Here is a 16,081-nt window from a genome sequence, read left to right as displayed (position 1 = left end):
GTAGAGAGAACTCGAAAAGGTCTTTGGTGCAGAATGACGCATGTATATAATGTCGTTAAACATTAAAAAAAGAGGAAAAAATAGTGCCCACAGATGTCACCAACACTGGGAACAAATGCTTCTATACGCTTTGGATATTTCACTACTTACAGTTTACATTCTTGCCTCCTTTTTTTGCTTTTTATAGAAATTAGTTAGTTTATTGGACCAGTAGAATAAACGGATTCTGATTAAATATCATGATCGTTATCTTAAATTTAATTCTGTTACCCGACTGAGCAGAAAGTTTTTCCCGGTTGTTGCTCTGATAAATGGTCAATTTTGTCAATTATGTAAAGACAACATGCCGTCCAATCCTAGCAGTGGATTTTGGTGTTCATAGAGTAAAAAGCTGCTCAGTTTACGTCCACATCTGGACCCATGTTGGACTGGAACTGCATACTGGTTTGATTGATGAGTTCCCTATGTAGCTTTAAGTAAACTCTTGTACTGAACCCCGATTAGCTAGCTGTTATTATTTGGCATTAACTCAAGTAAAAAAGGTATTTTTAAGGGGTAACATTCAGAAAACTTGACACCGGTGGTTGTTAAATGAAATGCAGTTGGCATCTTATCGCTTTAGCTCATGTGTTTGCACCATAGATTGAATATAAAAGATGGACGAAGCAACTATAGCATCACCTGCTACTTTGTGGACGAGTGTTGTGAAGAGTTTGGAGGTCGTCTTCTTTGTATTTTTAAACTGGATGTGACAAATGTGGGTTGAATGTCACTTTAAATCTGAGATGCTAATATGGTAGCGACCTGTCAATTACAATTTCTTTTTATACGGGACCATAATTTTCAAAACAAACATCATCCTGTCTTAAAAGAGTCTTGAATCTAGCAATTGAGACCATAAACTCCTTTGTTAAATGTTTACTGAGTTCACAGATCAAGTGAGAAATTGGGTCCTTTCCTCAAAGATTTCTGTACAACCAGAGTTGTCCCCTGCTGGCTGTGAGAAGAACTGCAGCTGCTTAGTGCTGGGTGGTATTACTGAAGTCTGTCGCTGTTTTATTTTAGTTATACTGATAATTATTGATCATTTTTACTGACCTATATCTAATAAAGGCTAGTAAAAACAGTTTAATTTGAATTTAACCAGTCTAGCCTGCATATTAAGGTACACAGGTATTAACTTTATGTTTACACAACAGTGGAAAATACATTTACACACATAGATCCAAATAAAAACGATAAAAGAAATGATCTCACCTTGAAACTCATTCATTAAAGAAAGCAAATAAACCACACGGAGGGCGATCAGGGTAAAGTTGCTGGATCTGGTTTCACCAAACAGGACGCCAGAATCCCTAAACACCTCGATGTGAAGTCAGTTGTGTTGGATGCAGGGTCATGGGTGTCTTTTCCACCATGAACCCTGTCTCACAAGGGCAACCCTCCACCAGCGGGGTGATGAGAGGCCCAGCCGGCCACTTCTTAGTATTTTTCTTCTTAGTATTCCCTCCAACAGGCTCAAACTGCCTCAATAGATTAGTGTGTTGAGGCAGTTCTAGGGTCTGACTTGGCTTTAGGGGCCCCTGATCTCTGTTGGTAATAAAAGAATCTCCTCACGCTATGAAAAACAAGACACGAGACCTTACCAAATCCTGAAATTGTACACACCAGACTACGAAAGCGTGCACGAGTGCTAAAAAAGTGCAGATCAAGCAGGCGGCGGAGTTGGATTTCCTGCAGAAACGGCCTGAGAGTGTCACTCTAGAAGGTGGATTAGCGCTGCAAGTCGCCGCAGCGCTGAAGGGCAAAACCTTATTCAGCCGGAAGAAAAGAGTGTTTTGGGTTGAACCACAGAGTGCAGCGCGCCATGTGATAATCACAGCTAAAGTCAGCCAGTCACACTAATAACACACCGGCAGCAGGACGAGCGTCGAACTCACCTGTTTATGCTCGGCTCAGATGTTTGGTGCCAGAAACGTGTGAGTTGTGAGTACATACACTGTCAGTAAATACTCAAAATACAGGTCCAGTGTCCACATCATGAGTGTAACACTTCAACTTTGCCATTTAATGATGCACGAGTGGGATAAACAGTTGTCTTGAGGTGGTTGTTTTGCAACCGAAACAAGAGAAATTCTGTATTTGCAACTTTACAAAGCACACAATTTGTCTTGAAATGTATTTTCCATCTTCAAGGCAGCCATTGGCGTTCATCTAATACACTCCAAGTCTTACTCTATAACAGGGGTGTCCAATCCTGGTCCTCAAGAGCCACAGTCCTGCATGTTTTAGATGTTTCTCTCTTCCAACACACCTGATTCAAATGATCAGCTCATCATGAAGCTCTGCAGAAGCCTGATAATTTGAATCAGGTGTGTTGGAAGAGAGAAACATCTAAAACATGGAGGACTATGGCTGGGACTAGGACCAGGATTTCCCACCCCTGCTTTATAACAATTTATATCATCTGCATGGCTGCTAACTTTATGACCAAAACCAAATTTCAACATGAAACATTTTGTTGGTATTTGTTTTTTTTGTCCTGCTAAATGTTAGGCTAACTAGCTAGCTTAGCATTAGGACTGGAAACATCTGCATCCTTTTATGTGCCAAATCATGCTTTCCACATCTTTGTGTGCTGGCAGTTCTGTTCATACTAGATATGCATCAGTCTGCTCCAGTGGACGTTCCTGTAAGGCTGTGACTTTGCCCTTTTTGCAGGATACAGCAGCTAGTTACGGATTGAGGCGTTTCACCGTGTCGGTGTGGTTGTTGCTGAGGTGTGGCGAGCACAATGGATGGACGTAGTACGGGTTTTCTAGGCAATTTGGAATTTCCAAATGTGTTTGGGCATGAACAAATTACTGCACCTTCAAAGTGTGCGAGCCAACTGCAACTCTTTAAATGATGTATTACAAAGGTGTGGATCATAGACTCTACTAATAGCAAGCATTTGTTTTAAGAACACTTTCTTCTTCTGGCACATTTGGGACAGTTTTTGCCGTCACATACTTTAGGTTGTGTGCAGACGTCTGCAGTGGGGTCCGGCCGACCCTTGGAAACTTTTGTGGATGACAAACTTACGACCTCTTGCAGACGCTGGGCTGCAGAGGCATGAACTTGCCTCGAGGCTGCATTCGGAACCAGAATGCTTCAAAGCTTTTCCATTTCGAACACGCCTTCATAATGCGGTCGGGAAATGCCTTCACAAAGGATCCAACCAAACTATTCCAAGATTTATCGCTACAGTGATGGTTAGATTTTTGAGAAGACTCCGCAAGCGCAACATTACGATCCAGATAACTGTCGTTTACATGCATGTATTGAATCACCTCCGTTTCCTCGAGTATGTGACGAAAACAATCTTGTCAAAATGGCTAAAGTCTTGGCTTTTGTTTAGATTGTCAACTTTGGTTGTCGGGATTGCTGTATATCAATCTAAGATACAAGAATGCAAGACACAGAAACAGCTAGTGGCAGAAACAGGAATAGTAGGGCTGGTCCGAATAGCAATTTCTGATCTCCGGACATTCGGTCCCAATTTATGACGAAGATCCGGAACCAGCGCGATGGTGGCGACTATTTTTTCCGACGGGTAGGGGTGCGCACATCGAGGCTCTGACAGGCTGGAGTGGGTGTGACGCACAGGCCGCATATGGCTACTAAGACCAGTTTCTGTGTTTGGGTTAATGGTGACGGCTCCGTTTCCGCGGCGGCAGAGGTATTCGGAGATCAACTTTGATATCCCGATTCCAGCACAGCGAACGAATAGTCGGCTCTTCGGCTATTCGGGTCCAGCCCAAGGGAATAGTTTAAAGAATGCAGCCCCTGAATTGAGACACAGCTTGAATCAAAAATCAAAAGCTGGAGTCAAACAAGACTTGCTAAATACCTCATATTAGCATGCTAACATTCTAAAGTAAGGTCGTGAACATTGTAAACAACATGCACATGACAATACTACATGTTACAACTGTAATCATGAGCACGTTAGCACATTAGCATTTAGCTTTAACTGTGCTCAAGTACATAAAGGACACCAGTTACGAGGTATAGAAATTATCTTGATATTTATAAGAACAATGAAAACAATGTCATAACTAATTTGCTAGTTAAATGCAGCAGAATCTCCACAACTTATAGATCCAAGACAGACAAAACAGCAGAATGAGTTGTTGTTACGTGAAGACAGATCGTACGTTTGTGACTGGATGGACTGTCGTTAGTGTTTTGTCTGAGCTGTAGCCATTAAGTCTGCTCTCTTTCTCTTTTTAAGACTTTTCTTTTCCTCTCGTATAAATGGAGAACTCCGGGGATGTCGTAGAGAAAGACAAACGCTGCATCGCCGCTTTATGGAGTCCAACACAATCAGATAGACTTGTGCCTTTATTCCAAACAGAGCTACAGTTCTGCTCCTTCAGCTTCCTTCTAGCAACCAGCGTGACACTGAACTTCTCCTAAATCTCTGGGTTAAGTCCGTATTTCATTACGCTCCTCAGAAACCCTCGACATGAACAGTAACCCAGTGACTTAATGCCCTCACTGTAGGCAGCAGTGAGTGCCTCCATTGTTGCTCCGGATTACAGCTTTCTGTCAAGTTTTGGGAAGGTGGCCAAAGGGATTAATGCAGATTCACTCCTGTGATGCTCTGAGCCATCCTCCCGTTAAACCGCAGCCTGCTCGGATGACCCAAAGCCACCGACACCAGCTTCACCTGGAACAACCTCTGCTGTGTTGCTTTAGTGAGGTTTAATTAGCAGCTGCATGAATCAATGTTTTTATAGGAACAGTGGGTCAAATCGATCATCATATTGAACGCACAGGCAGCTTCCTTTGGCTTGTTTGTGTGGTTTTACAGCCTGCAGCTTCCTGGTTAAAATGGTTCAAAACATAAAAATAGAATCAAGTTTGTATTTAGAATACCTTATTCAATTGATTTGTAGATACATTTAATGCTTTATTGATCCCCTAAGGTAAACTATATTCACAAATCACACACAAAAACACAGAAATTTTAAAAATATATACTCTATTTTTTTAAATTGTGAAAAGTAAAAGATTTTGAAGTGACTTTCTGTCACGTTCCTTAATACAACAGAGTTAAAAGAGCCTCCAAGTGTAATTTTTTTAATTAGTAGGTCATGCAGGAGGTGAAACATGTCTCTTATAATATTCAAAACAACTCCACACAGGGTCATACAGTGAATTCGTTCATGTGTATTTATAATATGCGGGGTTGGGGTGTGCCTGTATTGACAGCAACCGCAATATTTAAAAGGGAAATACTGATACCAGGTGATATAAATAATGCAACACTGGTAACTATCTGGTTGACGCTCCACCATGGAAACAACAAACACCACAGTTATGGTTACAGACGCTCTCCACCTGCCTGCACTTGTATTTTTAGTGTAATTTACTGGCCTGTGAAAGAGATAATAATAAAAGTTGAATTTTACTGATGGCATCATCTTTGTTTTCAGATTTTATACAGATAATATTATGGAGAATCCTTTTTGGTGTCGTTAGAATCTGTAGAAATCAGATTCAGTTTTCCTGTCTGTTTTCTCAGATTTTGCCGTAATTAAATGATTCTTAATTTTCTTCAGACAGACATTAGCATGATTAAGATCGCCTCGGTAAACCAGGAAAACAGAAATCGCTTCCACAGTGGGCAGATTCTATATTGACATGTGAAAAATGACTCTGAACGGAGTGAAATTCTATATATATTTTTTTTTTTTTTTTTTAACCTCATTTGGGATTTAGAAAATATTTGCAATGTAGTTTATCTGTAAGCTCAAAATACGGGAATAACGGACAGCATTAAACACTCTTACGACTTTTTATTAGAGCTTGACTGATGTATCGAATGGCCAATGTTATCTGCAGATATTGGCCCATCATGATATCATCAGCTCTGTCTGCAGCACATGTAACAGAGCACATGGTGGTACGGAGTCATAGCTGGAGAGTTCATAAACAATTTTTCTTTTTCACAATAACTCTATAAGATGCTGTATATTCTGCATATCTTCAAAAATATTGGCAGACGTATCAACATCAGTAGTGATATCGCCCTCAAAAATCTAAAATCACCTCCAGTTTTTGTCATTTTCTAGTCAAGATTTGCCAAATTATGAACCAACAGCAGCCGACATTTCATCAATATACTCAAAGTGTTCTCATGATAACAGATATTAGTTTATATAGTCTTCGTCCAGTGAGTCATGATCACCTGTGTGACAAGTTTCACCTGCTTTGGTGAAACTGCAGACGTAATACATCAGTCATTATGTAAACTGCAGTTTCTGTGATAAATTGGGCAATTTTGCAGCTCGCAACACAAAGCTGACAGTTCTGATGTCTGCAGGTGTTCAGTTACTGCATCCATCAGCTCTGTCCCGGTTTCATCAGCGCTGTAATCCCACAGAGGGTCTGATGGATAACCGGGATCTGATGTCACACACACACACAATGACACCTCTGTGCATCTTCGCTCGTCATTAGCTTCTACTTTCTTTTTCTTTCCTATTCTCTGGGTTTCTTTTTCTGTTTTCTTCTCTCACACGCTGACTGTCCCTTCAGGCCTTTCACTTCTTCTATAGAGGCTTTTTTTTTTAAGGAAGCACACACAAGTACTGCACCCAGTGTACCAACTTAATGCAAAGGGCCACATCCTCACACACACTCACAGTCGATGGCCGCCAGTAGAGCAACAATAGCAGCCGTTTATAACAATACAGTGCTGAGAGTCTCAGGTGTCTGGGTTAGTTTTCAGTGCAGCTGTCATTTATCTGGTGTTTGACAGTAGAATTAATTCACTACCTACAACAGGTGTTTTTTGTTTTGTTTTGTTTCCAACTGTATGTTCAATATTATCACTGAAGTTATATTACGAATGGAATTTTTTTGCTACTCACGATTTTTACTCACTGTAGGCTCTTTTTTTTTACTGCAATATAAAGTCCTGCATGTCCATGGAAACAGCACACACACAGCTAGAAGTAGAGAGAATAAAAAAATGTCTTGAAACAGCCCATGACACAGTTAAACTGCTATAAATCAGAGGAGAAGAAATGACAGTTGAATTTTTTTATTTATTTAACACTTTTTTTAAAAAGTGAATTCAACATGTGCAACTTTTTGCCAATGCTTGATAAAAGGTGGCTTTACTTGTGACTTATAATCTGGATTTTTAATATGGTTCCACGTTTGTCTTCAACATTTGCTTCATATCTGCTTTATGTAAACACAGCCTGCAGTTCAGCCAAAAACTCCCTGAATTTTAGTCGTGTTACTGTCGGTCACAACTGAGTCGCTAATGGCTTCGTAGTTGCACAAAGGAACACAGAATTTTTTGGTTTTTACAGATTCTGTTTAGTACAAACAATTTATTTTTGGGAAATATTTAAATTATTAAATTATTTTGTTGGAATACCACAATTACAAGCTTAGATTTGATGAGGTTTTCCACAGATGAGTAGTTCAAGGACCTTCAGAAAGTTGAAAATGTGTCCATTCTTTCTCGCTTCTGACTCTGCTAAATGTAGTTTTTGTTATTTTTTTTAAAGATGCCTTTTCAAACCAGCTCGTGGATTTTTGAGGTTCAGAACTTTACATTATGTCCACATATTTCCTCCAGCGTGTCCACTTCCTGCTCAGGTGGACTGTCGGTCCAGCGATGAAAACTGAAGGAGGAAATGATGTCAAAGCGAAGCGTGTTTATTTGAACGAAAGCAAACAGGGCGATTCCTTAATGAAATCCAGGGCGGGACTGTTTACCCGGCGCTCTGCTGCTGCTGCTGCTGAACACTGAGGGCTCTGTGCTGTGTACAGGCCGAGCGCTGGCACTGCAGGGTTTCCACGTACACAAACACTGGCACAGAAGCAGCTCTCATCTCCTGCACCTCAGGGAAATACGTTACCCTCTTCAGTTTAGCTCCACTTTCACCATCATGATGTTCCAGAGTGAGACAATCCTTAATCAGGCTTCAGATCTTTCCTACATGCACATTAACGAGGCCTGAAAGCGTCCCTGAAGTGAAGTTTTTTAAACTAATCTTGGACATGTTCTTGACTTGGCTTGGTTTTCGGTTTTGCATTTTGTGCATGTTTTCATGTTTCCCTCTGGAGGAATTGTAGCAACAACAACTTTTGGCTTGTGGCTCAGGTGGTGGAGCAGGTTGACCACTAATTGCAAGGTTCAATCCCGGGTCCCTCTACGCTGCATACTGTGTGAATGAGAAACGCAATATAAAGCACTCTGAGTACAACTTTGGGTATCTAAGTGCACACCATTTGCCATCACTTGAATTTTAAATCGTAAATACGTGTTAGAATTGTCTTTATGAGGATCTTAGCATGTAAATATTAGCATTTAGCCCAACGCACAGCTCTGCTTAAGACTCAATAATCTCCGTATCATCAATGGACAAGATTCACTGTCAGGTTTCAGTCTGTATTTCATTTGCAGTCCGAGTATTGACCAGTCAAGTTTGTGTGGTGTTGGTTGCAGGTGTGGAGAGCACCTGTTGGTAGAGATTAGTGACAAATTGGCAGTTAACAGCCAGTAGCTTACTAGATTGGGTAAACAGTGCCAGGTGCATGATAGAGAAAGTCTTGACCCGGATATCTATTATCTGATAGCTAGATATCAGTTGGTTACAGCAGAGACGTTGGCCAATAGACTCCAAGATTGAAGTTTCAAAGCTGCGGGTATGACTAGAGGCTCTAGAGCCAAACCGATCTCGGGGAGCTAGAAATCCTGATATCGAAGTATCAGCTGATATTGTTTCTTTACATGTGAGTTAGATTAATAAAGCGTAAAATGATGTGGTACCTCTGCAGCATAGCACTTGAAGACAAAGCTTGACTCCGCACCATACTCTGCTACATGTGCTGCAGACGGAGCTGAGACTAATCTAAACTGTACAGTCAGAGCCGCTGAGTTGGACAAACTATTTGAAGATTTCCAAAATACTTTTTATGCAGTTTGTTCTGTAAAAGAAAGTTTTCATGTGGCCACATATCAGACAATACACACACTGATATATCTGATATCGACTGATAAGATCAACCAATCAAGTCTTTCTAAAAGTTTCAGAACCTGAATGAACTCTTGACATGCTCAGGAAAAGAGTGTAATGACATGGTTTCAGGTGTTTGTTACACAGCGCTGAGTCATGTTTTAATGGCATTATCTCATCTTTAAGTGCCACTCAGCTCTACAGTTTCTGGATGATGCTGACTCCTGCCGAGAAACTTTATTTCTAGTCGATCCTCACGGCTTAAGTTTTCTGTCTTTGCCTACCAGGATCCGTCCTCAGCTGGCCAAAGAGAAGATCGAAGGCTGTCACATCTGCACCTACGTGATGCCCGGAGAGCCGCAGGTGGTTCTGGGTAAAGACAAAGCCTTCACCTATGACTTCGTCTTCGATATGGACACCCAGCAGGACGCCATCTACACCCACTGCACCGAGAGGCTCATCGAGGGCTGCTTCGAGGGCTACAACGCAACCATCTTCGCATACGGACAGGTCGGTCAGCAGGTTTTGGCATGTCCGTGCACGGTTTTAAAAATGCAGAATGGCGTTTTGTTTTTTTTTTCTCCTCGTTTGCACGGTACTGGATCAGCTCAGCGATAAGGGCATGAATACTCACATTCACTTACGTCTCGAGTTTTCATCGCTCAAGGGAACGGAGCTGTTTGTTAAACCCACAGATTTATGGCAGCATGTGATACGGAGCTGGTTTCATTTGATATCATTAGGCAAGTAATGAGGGAGGGAGCGGGCCTCGGAGCCTCGGTGCAGCTGACATGTATGAACCTGCTTTCACCACCGCAGCTTTATATTGCCTCTGATAGATTAGCCTGACTGGGAGGGATAGAAAAAAAAGTTTATTACTCAATGTAGGCAAAATGAGAACAGACTGCTTCACCTCATACCAGAGCAGCAAAGTAAACCTGAGGACAGAACATATTTGAGAGACTTTAAACATGTGCTACACAAACCTTCGCCCGGTTTGACATTTTGGGGAAATACCTCCGTTAGAGGAGATGATAGATGCTGTTTTCATGTCAGTGTAGGGAATTTAAAAAAAGCTATTGCAACAGTCCATTACATGAAGAGTGGAAACATAAAGACTGAACAGAAGTAGTCTTGCACATGNCAATATAAAGCACTCTGAGTACAACTTTGGGTATCTAAGTGCACACCATTTGCCATCACTTGAATTTTAAATCGTAAATACGTGTTAGAATTGTCTTTATGAGGATCTTAGCATGTAAATATTAGCATTTAGCCCAACGCACAGCTCTGCTTAAGACTCAATAATCTCCGTATCATCAATGGACAAGATTCACTGTCAGGTTTCAGTCTGTATTTCATTTGCAGTCCGAGTATTGACCAGTCAAGTTTGTGTGGTGTTGGTTGCAGGTGTGGAGAGCACCTGTTGGTAGAGATTAGTGACAAATTGGCAGTTAACAGCCAGTAGCTTACTGGATTGGGTAAACAGTGCCAGGTGCATGATAGAGAAAGTCTTGACCCGGATATCTATTATCTGATAGCTAGATATCAGTTGGTTACAGCAGAGACGTTGGCCAACAGACGCCAAGATTGACGTTTCAAAGCTGCGAGTATGACTAGAGGCTCTAGAGCCAAACCGATCTCGGGGAGCTAGAAATCCTGATATCGAAGTATCAGCTGATATTGTTTCTTTACATGTGAGTTAGATTAATAAAGCGTAAAATGATGTGGTACCTCTGCAGCATAGCACTTGAAGACAAAGCTTGACTCCGCACCATACTCTGCTACATGTGCTGCAGACGGAGCTGAGACTAATCTAAACTGTACAGTCAGAGCCGCTGAGTTGGACAAACTATTTGAAGATTTCCAAAATACTTTTTATGCAGTTTGTTCTGTAAAAGAAAGTTTTCATGTGGCCACATATCAGACAATACACACACTGATATATCTGATATCGACTGATAAGATCAACCAATCAAGTCTTTCTAAAAGTTTCAGAATCTGAATGAACTCTTGACATGCTCAGGAAAAGAGTGTAATGACATGGTTTCAGGTGTTTGTTACACAGCGCTGAGTCATGTTTTAATGGCATTATCTCATCTTTAAGTGCCACTCAGCTCTACAGTTTCTGGATGATGCTGACTCCTGCCGAGAAACTTTATTTCTAGTCGATCCTCACGGCTTAAGTTTTCTGTCTTTGCCTACCAGGATCCGTCCTCAGCTGGCCAAAGAGAAGATCGAAGGCTGTCACATCTGCACCTACGTGATGCCCGGAGAGCCGCAGGTGGTTCTGGGTAAAGACAAAGCCTTCACCTATGACTTCGTCTTCGATATGGACACCCAGCAGGACGCCATCTACACCCACTGCACCGAGAGGCTCATCGAGGGCTGCTTCGAGGGCTACAACGCAACCATCTTCGCATACGGACAGGTCGGTCAGCAGGTTTTGGCATGTCCGTGCACGGTTTTAAAAATGCAGAATGGCGTTTTGTTTTTTTTTTCTCCTCGTTTGCACGGTACTGGATCAGCTCAGCGATAAGGGCATGAATACTCACATTCACTTACGTCTCGAGTTTTCATCGCTCAAGGGAACGGAGCTGTTTGTTAAACCCACAGATTTATGGCAGCATGTGATACGGAGCTGGTTTCATTTGATATCATTAGGCAAGTAATGAGGGAGGGAGCGGGCCTCGGAGCCTCGGTGCAGCTGACATGTATGAACCTGCTTTCACCACCGCAGCTTTATATTGCCTCTGATAGATTAGCCTGACTGGGAGGGATAGAAAAAAAAGTTTATTACTCAATGTAGGCAAAATGAGAACAGACTGCTTCACCTCATACCAGAGCAGCAAAGTAAACCTGAGGACAGAACATATTTGAGAGACTTTAAACATGTGCTACACAAACCTTCGCCCGGTTTGACATTTTGGGGAAATACCTCCGTTAGAGGAGATGATAGATGCTGTTTTCATGTCAGTGTAGGGAATTTAAAAAAAGCTATTGCAACAGTCCATTACATGAAGAGTGGAAACATAAAGACTGAACAGAAGTAGTCTTGCACATGAGCCCTATAACACAGAAAAAAATTGTCACCTTTCAACAAGTTTTGGTATAGATTAAGACTTTGGGAGCTTCAGAACATTTTTACTCACTGTAGGCTCATTTTTCACTGCAATATAAAGTCCTGCACCTCTATGGACACAGGATGACCACGGCTCGAAGTAGAGAGAACTCAAATATGTCTTGTATGCGGTATGACAACGTTGCAATACGATAAATTGTAAAAAACAAAAAACAAAAACTAAACTAAAGTAAAATAAACTAAAAAAAAAATGGAAGAAATGAAAGTTGAATTTCTTCCATTTTTTAAAGTTTTTTATTTAAGTTGCAATACAGTAAATTGTAAAATAAAAAAATTAAAAAATAAAATAAAATAAAACGGAGGAAATGAAAGTTAAACTTCTTTGATTATTCATTATATAACAAATAAAAAAAATAAATCAACATGTGTAATGTTCCCACGGGTGTTACCAACGCTTAGCAAAAGAATGGTCCACATGCTGTAGATATTTTATGATTTACATTTTTAAGTTGTTTTCATATCTGCTCAGTGTGTGCACAGCCTGCAGTTCAGCCGAGTTCAGCTAAAAAGTCTCTGAATTTTTATGTCATGGCTGTTGGTCACAACTGAGTCACGAATGGCTTCCTGATTATAATGGGGACTGCAGAATTTTTTCGTTTTTGCAGAATCCGGTTAGAGCAAACAGGTTAATTTTGGCAGATTTTTAAATGAAATGCTTCAAATAAAGTGATTTTAAGAGAAAAATGATGATTAAAGATGACTTTAAGCTTAGATTTGAATATGTTTTCTGTATGTGAGTCATTCATGAACTGTCTGAAAGTTTAAATCTGTTCATTCTTTCTATCGAGCAGTTTCTGGCTCTGATAAACTGTCATTTTGGCACCATTCTGCCTTTCAAAGCTACTAGCTCTGCACGTTTTTTTTTCTTGTATGCAAATTCAAACTAAAACTTTGCATAAAAATAATGTAGGTCAACGTAAACGTGCAATCTGAGACGCTCTGTAGCCGTGGTACTGCCGCTACACTTCCCTCTTCGTGGCCTTCCCCCTCGCTCCTCGTCTTTCTGTCCATTATTCTCTCCTCACATTGTTCCTGTGGCTCTTGTGTTCACGTCAAAGAGCCTTTCACAGCCGAGGCCTCACACACACACAGAAAGAAGCAAGTGCACAAACACAGCGATCGCACAGGTGTGGTCTCAGCGGAAAACACAAGCGAACACACACACTGTCTTCCTCGTACACACTCCCTCATCTGTAACACACACACACACACACACACACACACACACACACAAACATTTTGGTGGGAGGAGGCTGTTGAATTCAAAACCAATGATGCATTCCTCTTTTCGTCACCATGGCGACCATCCCATCCCCTCTGACCCCCTAACTACAGCACTCCCCCCGCTACTCTTTCACCCCTTTGAATCCCGGAAACTTGAGCAAGTCATTGGAAAAGTTTTGGTCAATTTTGGTGGCGTTTGAATTCAATCCGGGTTCAGAAAAACAACATAAACTCATGAAACATTGGTCTGAAAGCATCTCGAGGATTTCTGCTCAAGCATCTCTGATTTTTGTGAAATTTTTATAGCATTAAAAACAGATATTTATAAAGATATGGGTCAAATTTTAGCTTGATATATCAATTACTTTCCTTAGAGAAGCCTATAAACCCACTTTTAGCAAGCTTTTTTTTACACATGGGGATTTGAGGCTGTTTGAGCAACAATATCTCAGGAATTAATAAAAATAAAAGCCTGAAAATGTCACCGTTATTTCTCATTAGACGTATATTCAAAGTCATGTTCGGAGAACCATTTTAAAACTATCTAGCAGTCTCTCTAAATGGTTGTTGTAGTGTTAGAATTTGTCATATTTGCTCAATCAATTACAGAAATACAACAAAAATAATTTTTTAATTTTTTAAATTTTACTGATCAAGTATTTCATATAAAAAAGTATTTTATGTGTTTTGTTTTGTCATATTGTGAAATGCAACCGCGCATGGTTCAGAACATATCATTAGTCTGTGCTCAAAGATGGGACCTTATCGTGACGGCTTAGTTTTTTTGTTTTTTCTTTAATTTCCTTTCCAATAATCAGAGATTATTTGATCAATTTGTCCAATATTGCAGATTTAGAATCAATGGCATGATGAGAAATAACTGTGAAAATTTCAGGCTGTTGTCTTTAATTGTTCCTGAGATATTGTCATTGAAACAAAAAAAACGTGCTCCAAGTAGGTAGATGGGCAGTTCAATCATATACATAGTGTTTGCTGTATCACATGCCGCGTTAAATATCCATAACTTATGATAAAAATAGTTTCAAGCAAAGGCTCCCTGATGATTAGAGATGGACTAACCCACATGTTTAGTAACGCTCCTCCGTCTTCTCTCCTGCGTCTAGACGGGTTCAGGGAAAACCTACACGATGGGAACCGGCTTCGACGTCAACATCGGGGAGGACGAGCTGGGCATCATTCCCCGCGCCGTCAACCACCTGTTCAGAGGGATCGAGGAGCGCCGACAGGCTGCCACCGAGCAGGGGAGGCCCGTTCCCGAGTTCAAGATCAATGCACAGTTCCTGGAGGTACCACAAAAACCCCTCAAAAAACCAAGAATTTAAACCCACAAACGTCAAATTTAGATGCATTTTCAGGACCCAGTCTGAAGAGTCTGGTTAGGGTTCATTAGCTAGACATGTAGGAGGTCAAAGGTCGACAGAGAGAGCTCAGGTTAAGCGTCCAGATGACCCAACTGCCATTAAACTGTCATTAGAGCGACTCTGAGGTCAGCTTCTGGCTTTATTTTTAACTGCCAACAAGTGGCTGCCAGCAGCTGGTGAGGAAGCAGCTGAAGGGACGAGACCAAGCCGGGAAACGCAAACGACACCTCAGATGATAAACTAATCACTCACGTGTTTCGTCTGTTTTCCAGCTGTACAACGAAGAGGTGCTGGACTTGTTCGACTCCACTCGAGACCTGGAGGCCCGGAGGCAGAAATCCAACATCAAAATCCACGAAGATGCCAACGGAGGAATCTACACCGTCGGAGTGACCACCCGCACCGTCACCTCTGCTGCCGAGGTCAGAGTCGACATCCAAAGGCGTTCTCAAGGCAGCGTTCTGTAGATTTGACCATCGTTTTAGCTGCATTTACTCATCAGTGGTTCTGACCAAAGCAAATTCTTTCACCAGTGCAGCACATTTCCCGACACTGAGCAGAGGGCTGCTACCTCTAGTCGTATATTTTGTGGAGGGATGCAGGTGATACGTATGTGCATCATTCGGGTTTGTAGGTTTTCTTGAGCCGGCTAACTTAGAGAAGTCTGGCTTTGTTGAGCCTGCTTTAGAGAACACTTCTCTGGAGCTTGAGTTTTGTGTTTCCTGACACATTTCCACTATAAATTAATGCAGAAAAGGGCACAAAAATGGACTGTCATACTGTGATCATACCAGAATGCAGGACATAAAAACTCCCAGCATAATGTGTTGTTATAATATTCAAATGAAACCTTCTCACAGGTTTTTTGCATTAAGCTCATTGACTGCAACTGTGAGCCCTGGTGACAGCTTCCTCTGCTCTGTTTGACCATCACTAAACCTATGACTGTATTTTTCCTAGTTCATGAACAGTATTGCTTTTAATCATCCTATTATAAAAATACCTGCCTCCCACTGAAGAAATAAGCTGCATGTTGTTCCAGTTATTCTCTGCTCCGTGTTCACAGAACGTCAGTTGACGGAACTTTCCTCGACATAATTCCTCCGTTCAGAAAACCCGCCAGCGTCATAAACACAAACATCACTTCCTCCATATCATACCATTGCCATGGTAACATAAACACCTCTGATACCTGTTGTTGCTGCGTTGAAGGTTTACCACTCCAAAAGAAAAAACATGTCACAATTAAAACAACACACGGTGAACCAAGGTGCCTTCCAACAGAGAAATAAGACTGAATGAGT

At 41.3% G+C, this 16,081-nt stretch overlaps 1 protein-coding gene across 1 annotated transcript in view; it reads left to right on the top strand.

Annotated features, from left to right (window-relative positions):
* Positions 1 to 16,081, top strand: part of LOC103369282 (kinesin-like protein KIF21A) — a gene marked incomplete at its 3' end in the record, with an annotated part of 40,513 nt that overhangs the window by 11,139 nt on the left and 13,293 nt on the right. Inside the window, exons 2-4 of the mRNA XM_008297959.1 lie at positions 9,317 to 9,539; positions 14,520 to 14,702; positions 15,050 to 15,199. Coding sequence (XP_008296181.1) covers positions 9,317 to 9,539; positions 14,520 to 14,702; positions 15,050 to 15,199 — 556 coding nt within the window. The remainder of the gene's footprint in view (positions 1 to 9,316; positions 9,540 to 14,519; positions 14,703 to 15,049; positions 15,200 to 16,081) is intronic.

The sequence above is a fragment of the Stegastes partitus genome, unplaced genomic scaffold (assembly GCF_000690725.1).
Source record: "Stegastes partitus isolate 25-593 unplaced genomic scaffold, Stegastes_partitus-1.0.2 Scaffold1264, whole genome shotgun sequence".
NCBI lineage: Eukaryota > Metazoa > Chordata > Actinopteri > Pomacentridae > Stegastes > Stegastes partitus.
The sequence above is the reverse complement of the archived record's forward strand: the minus strand, read 5'-3'. Positions and strand labels throughout refer to the sequence as shown.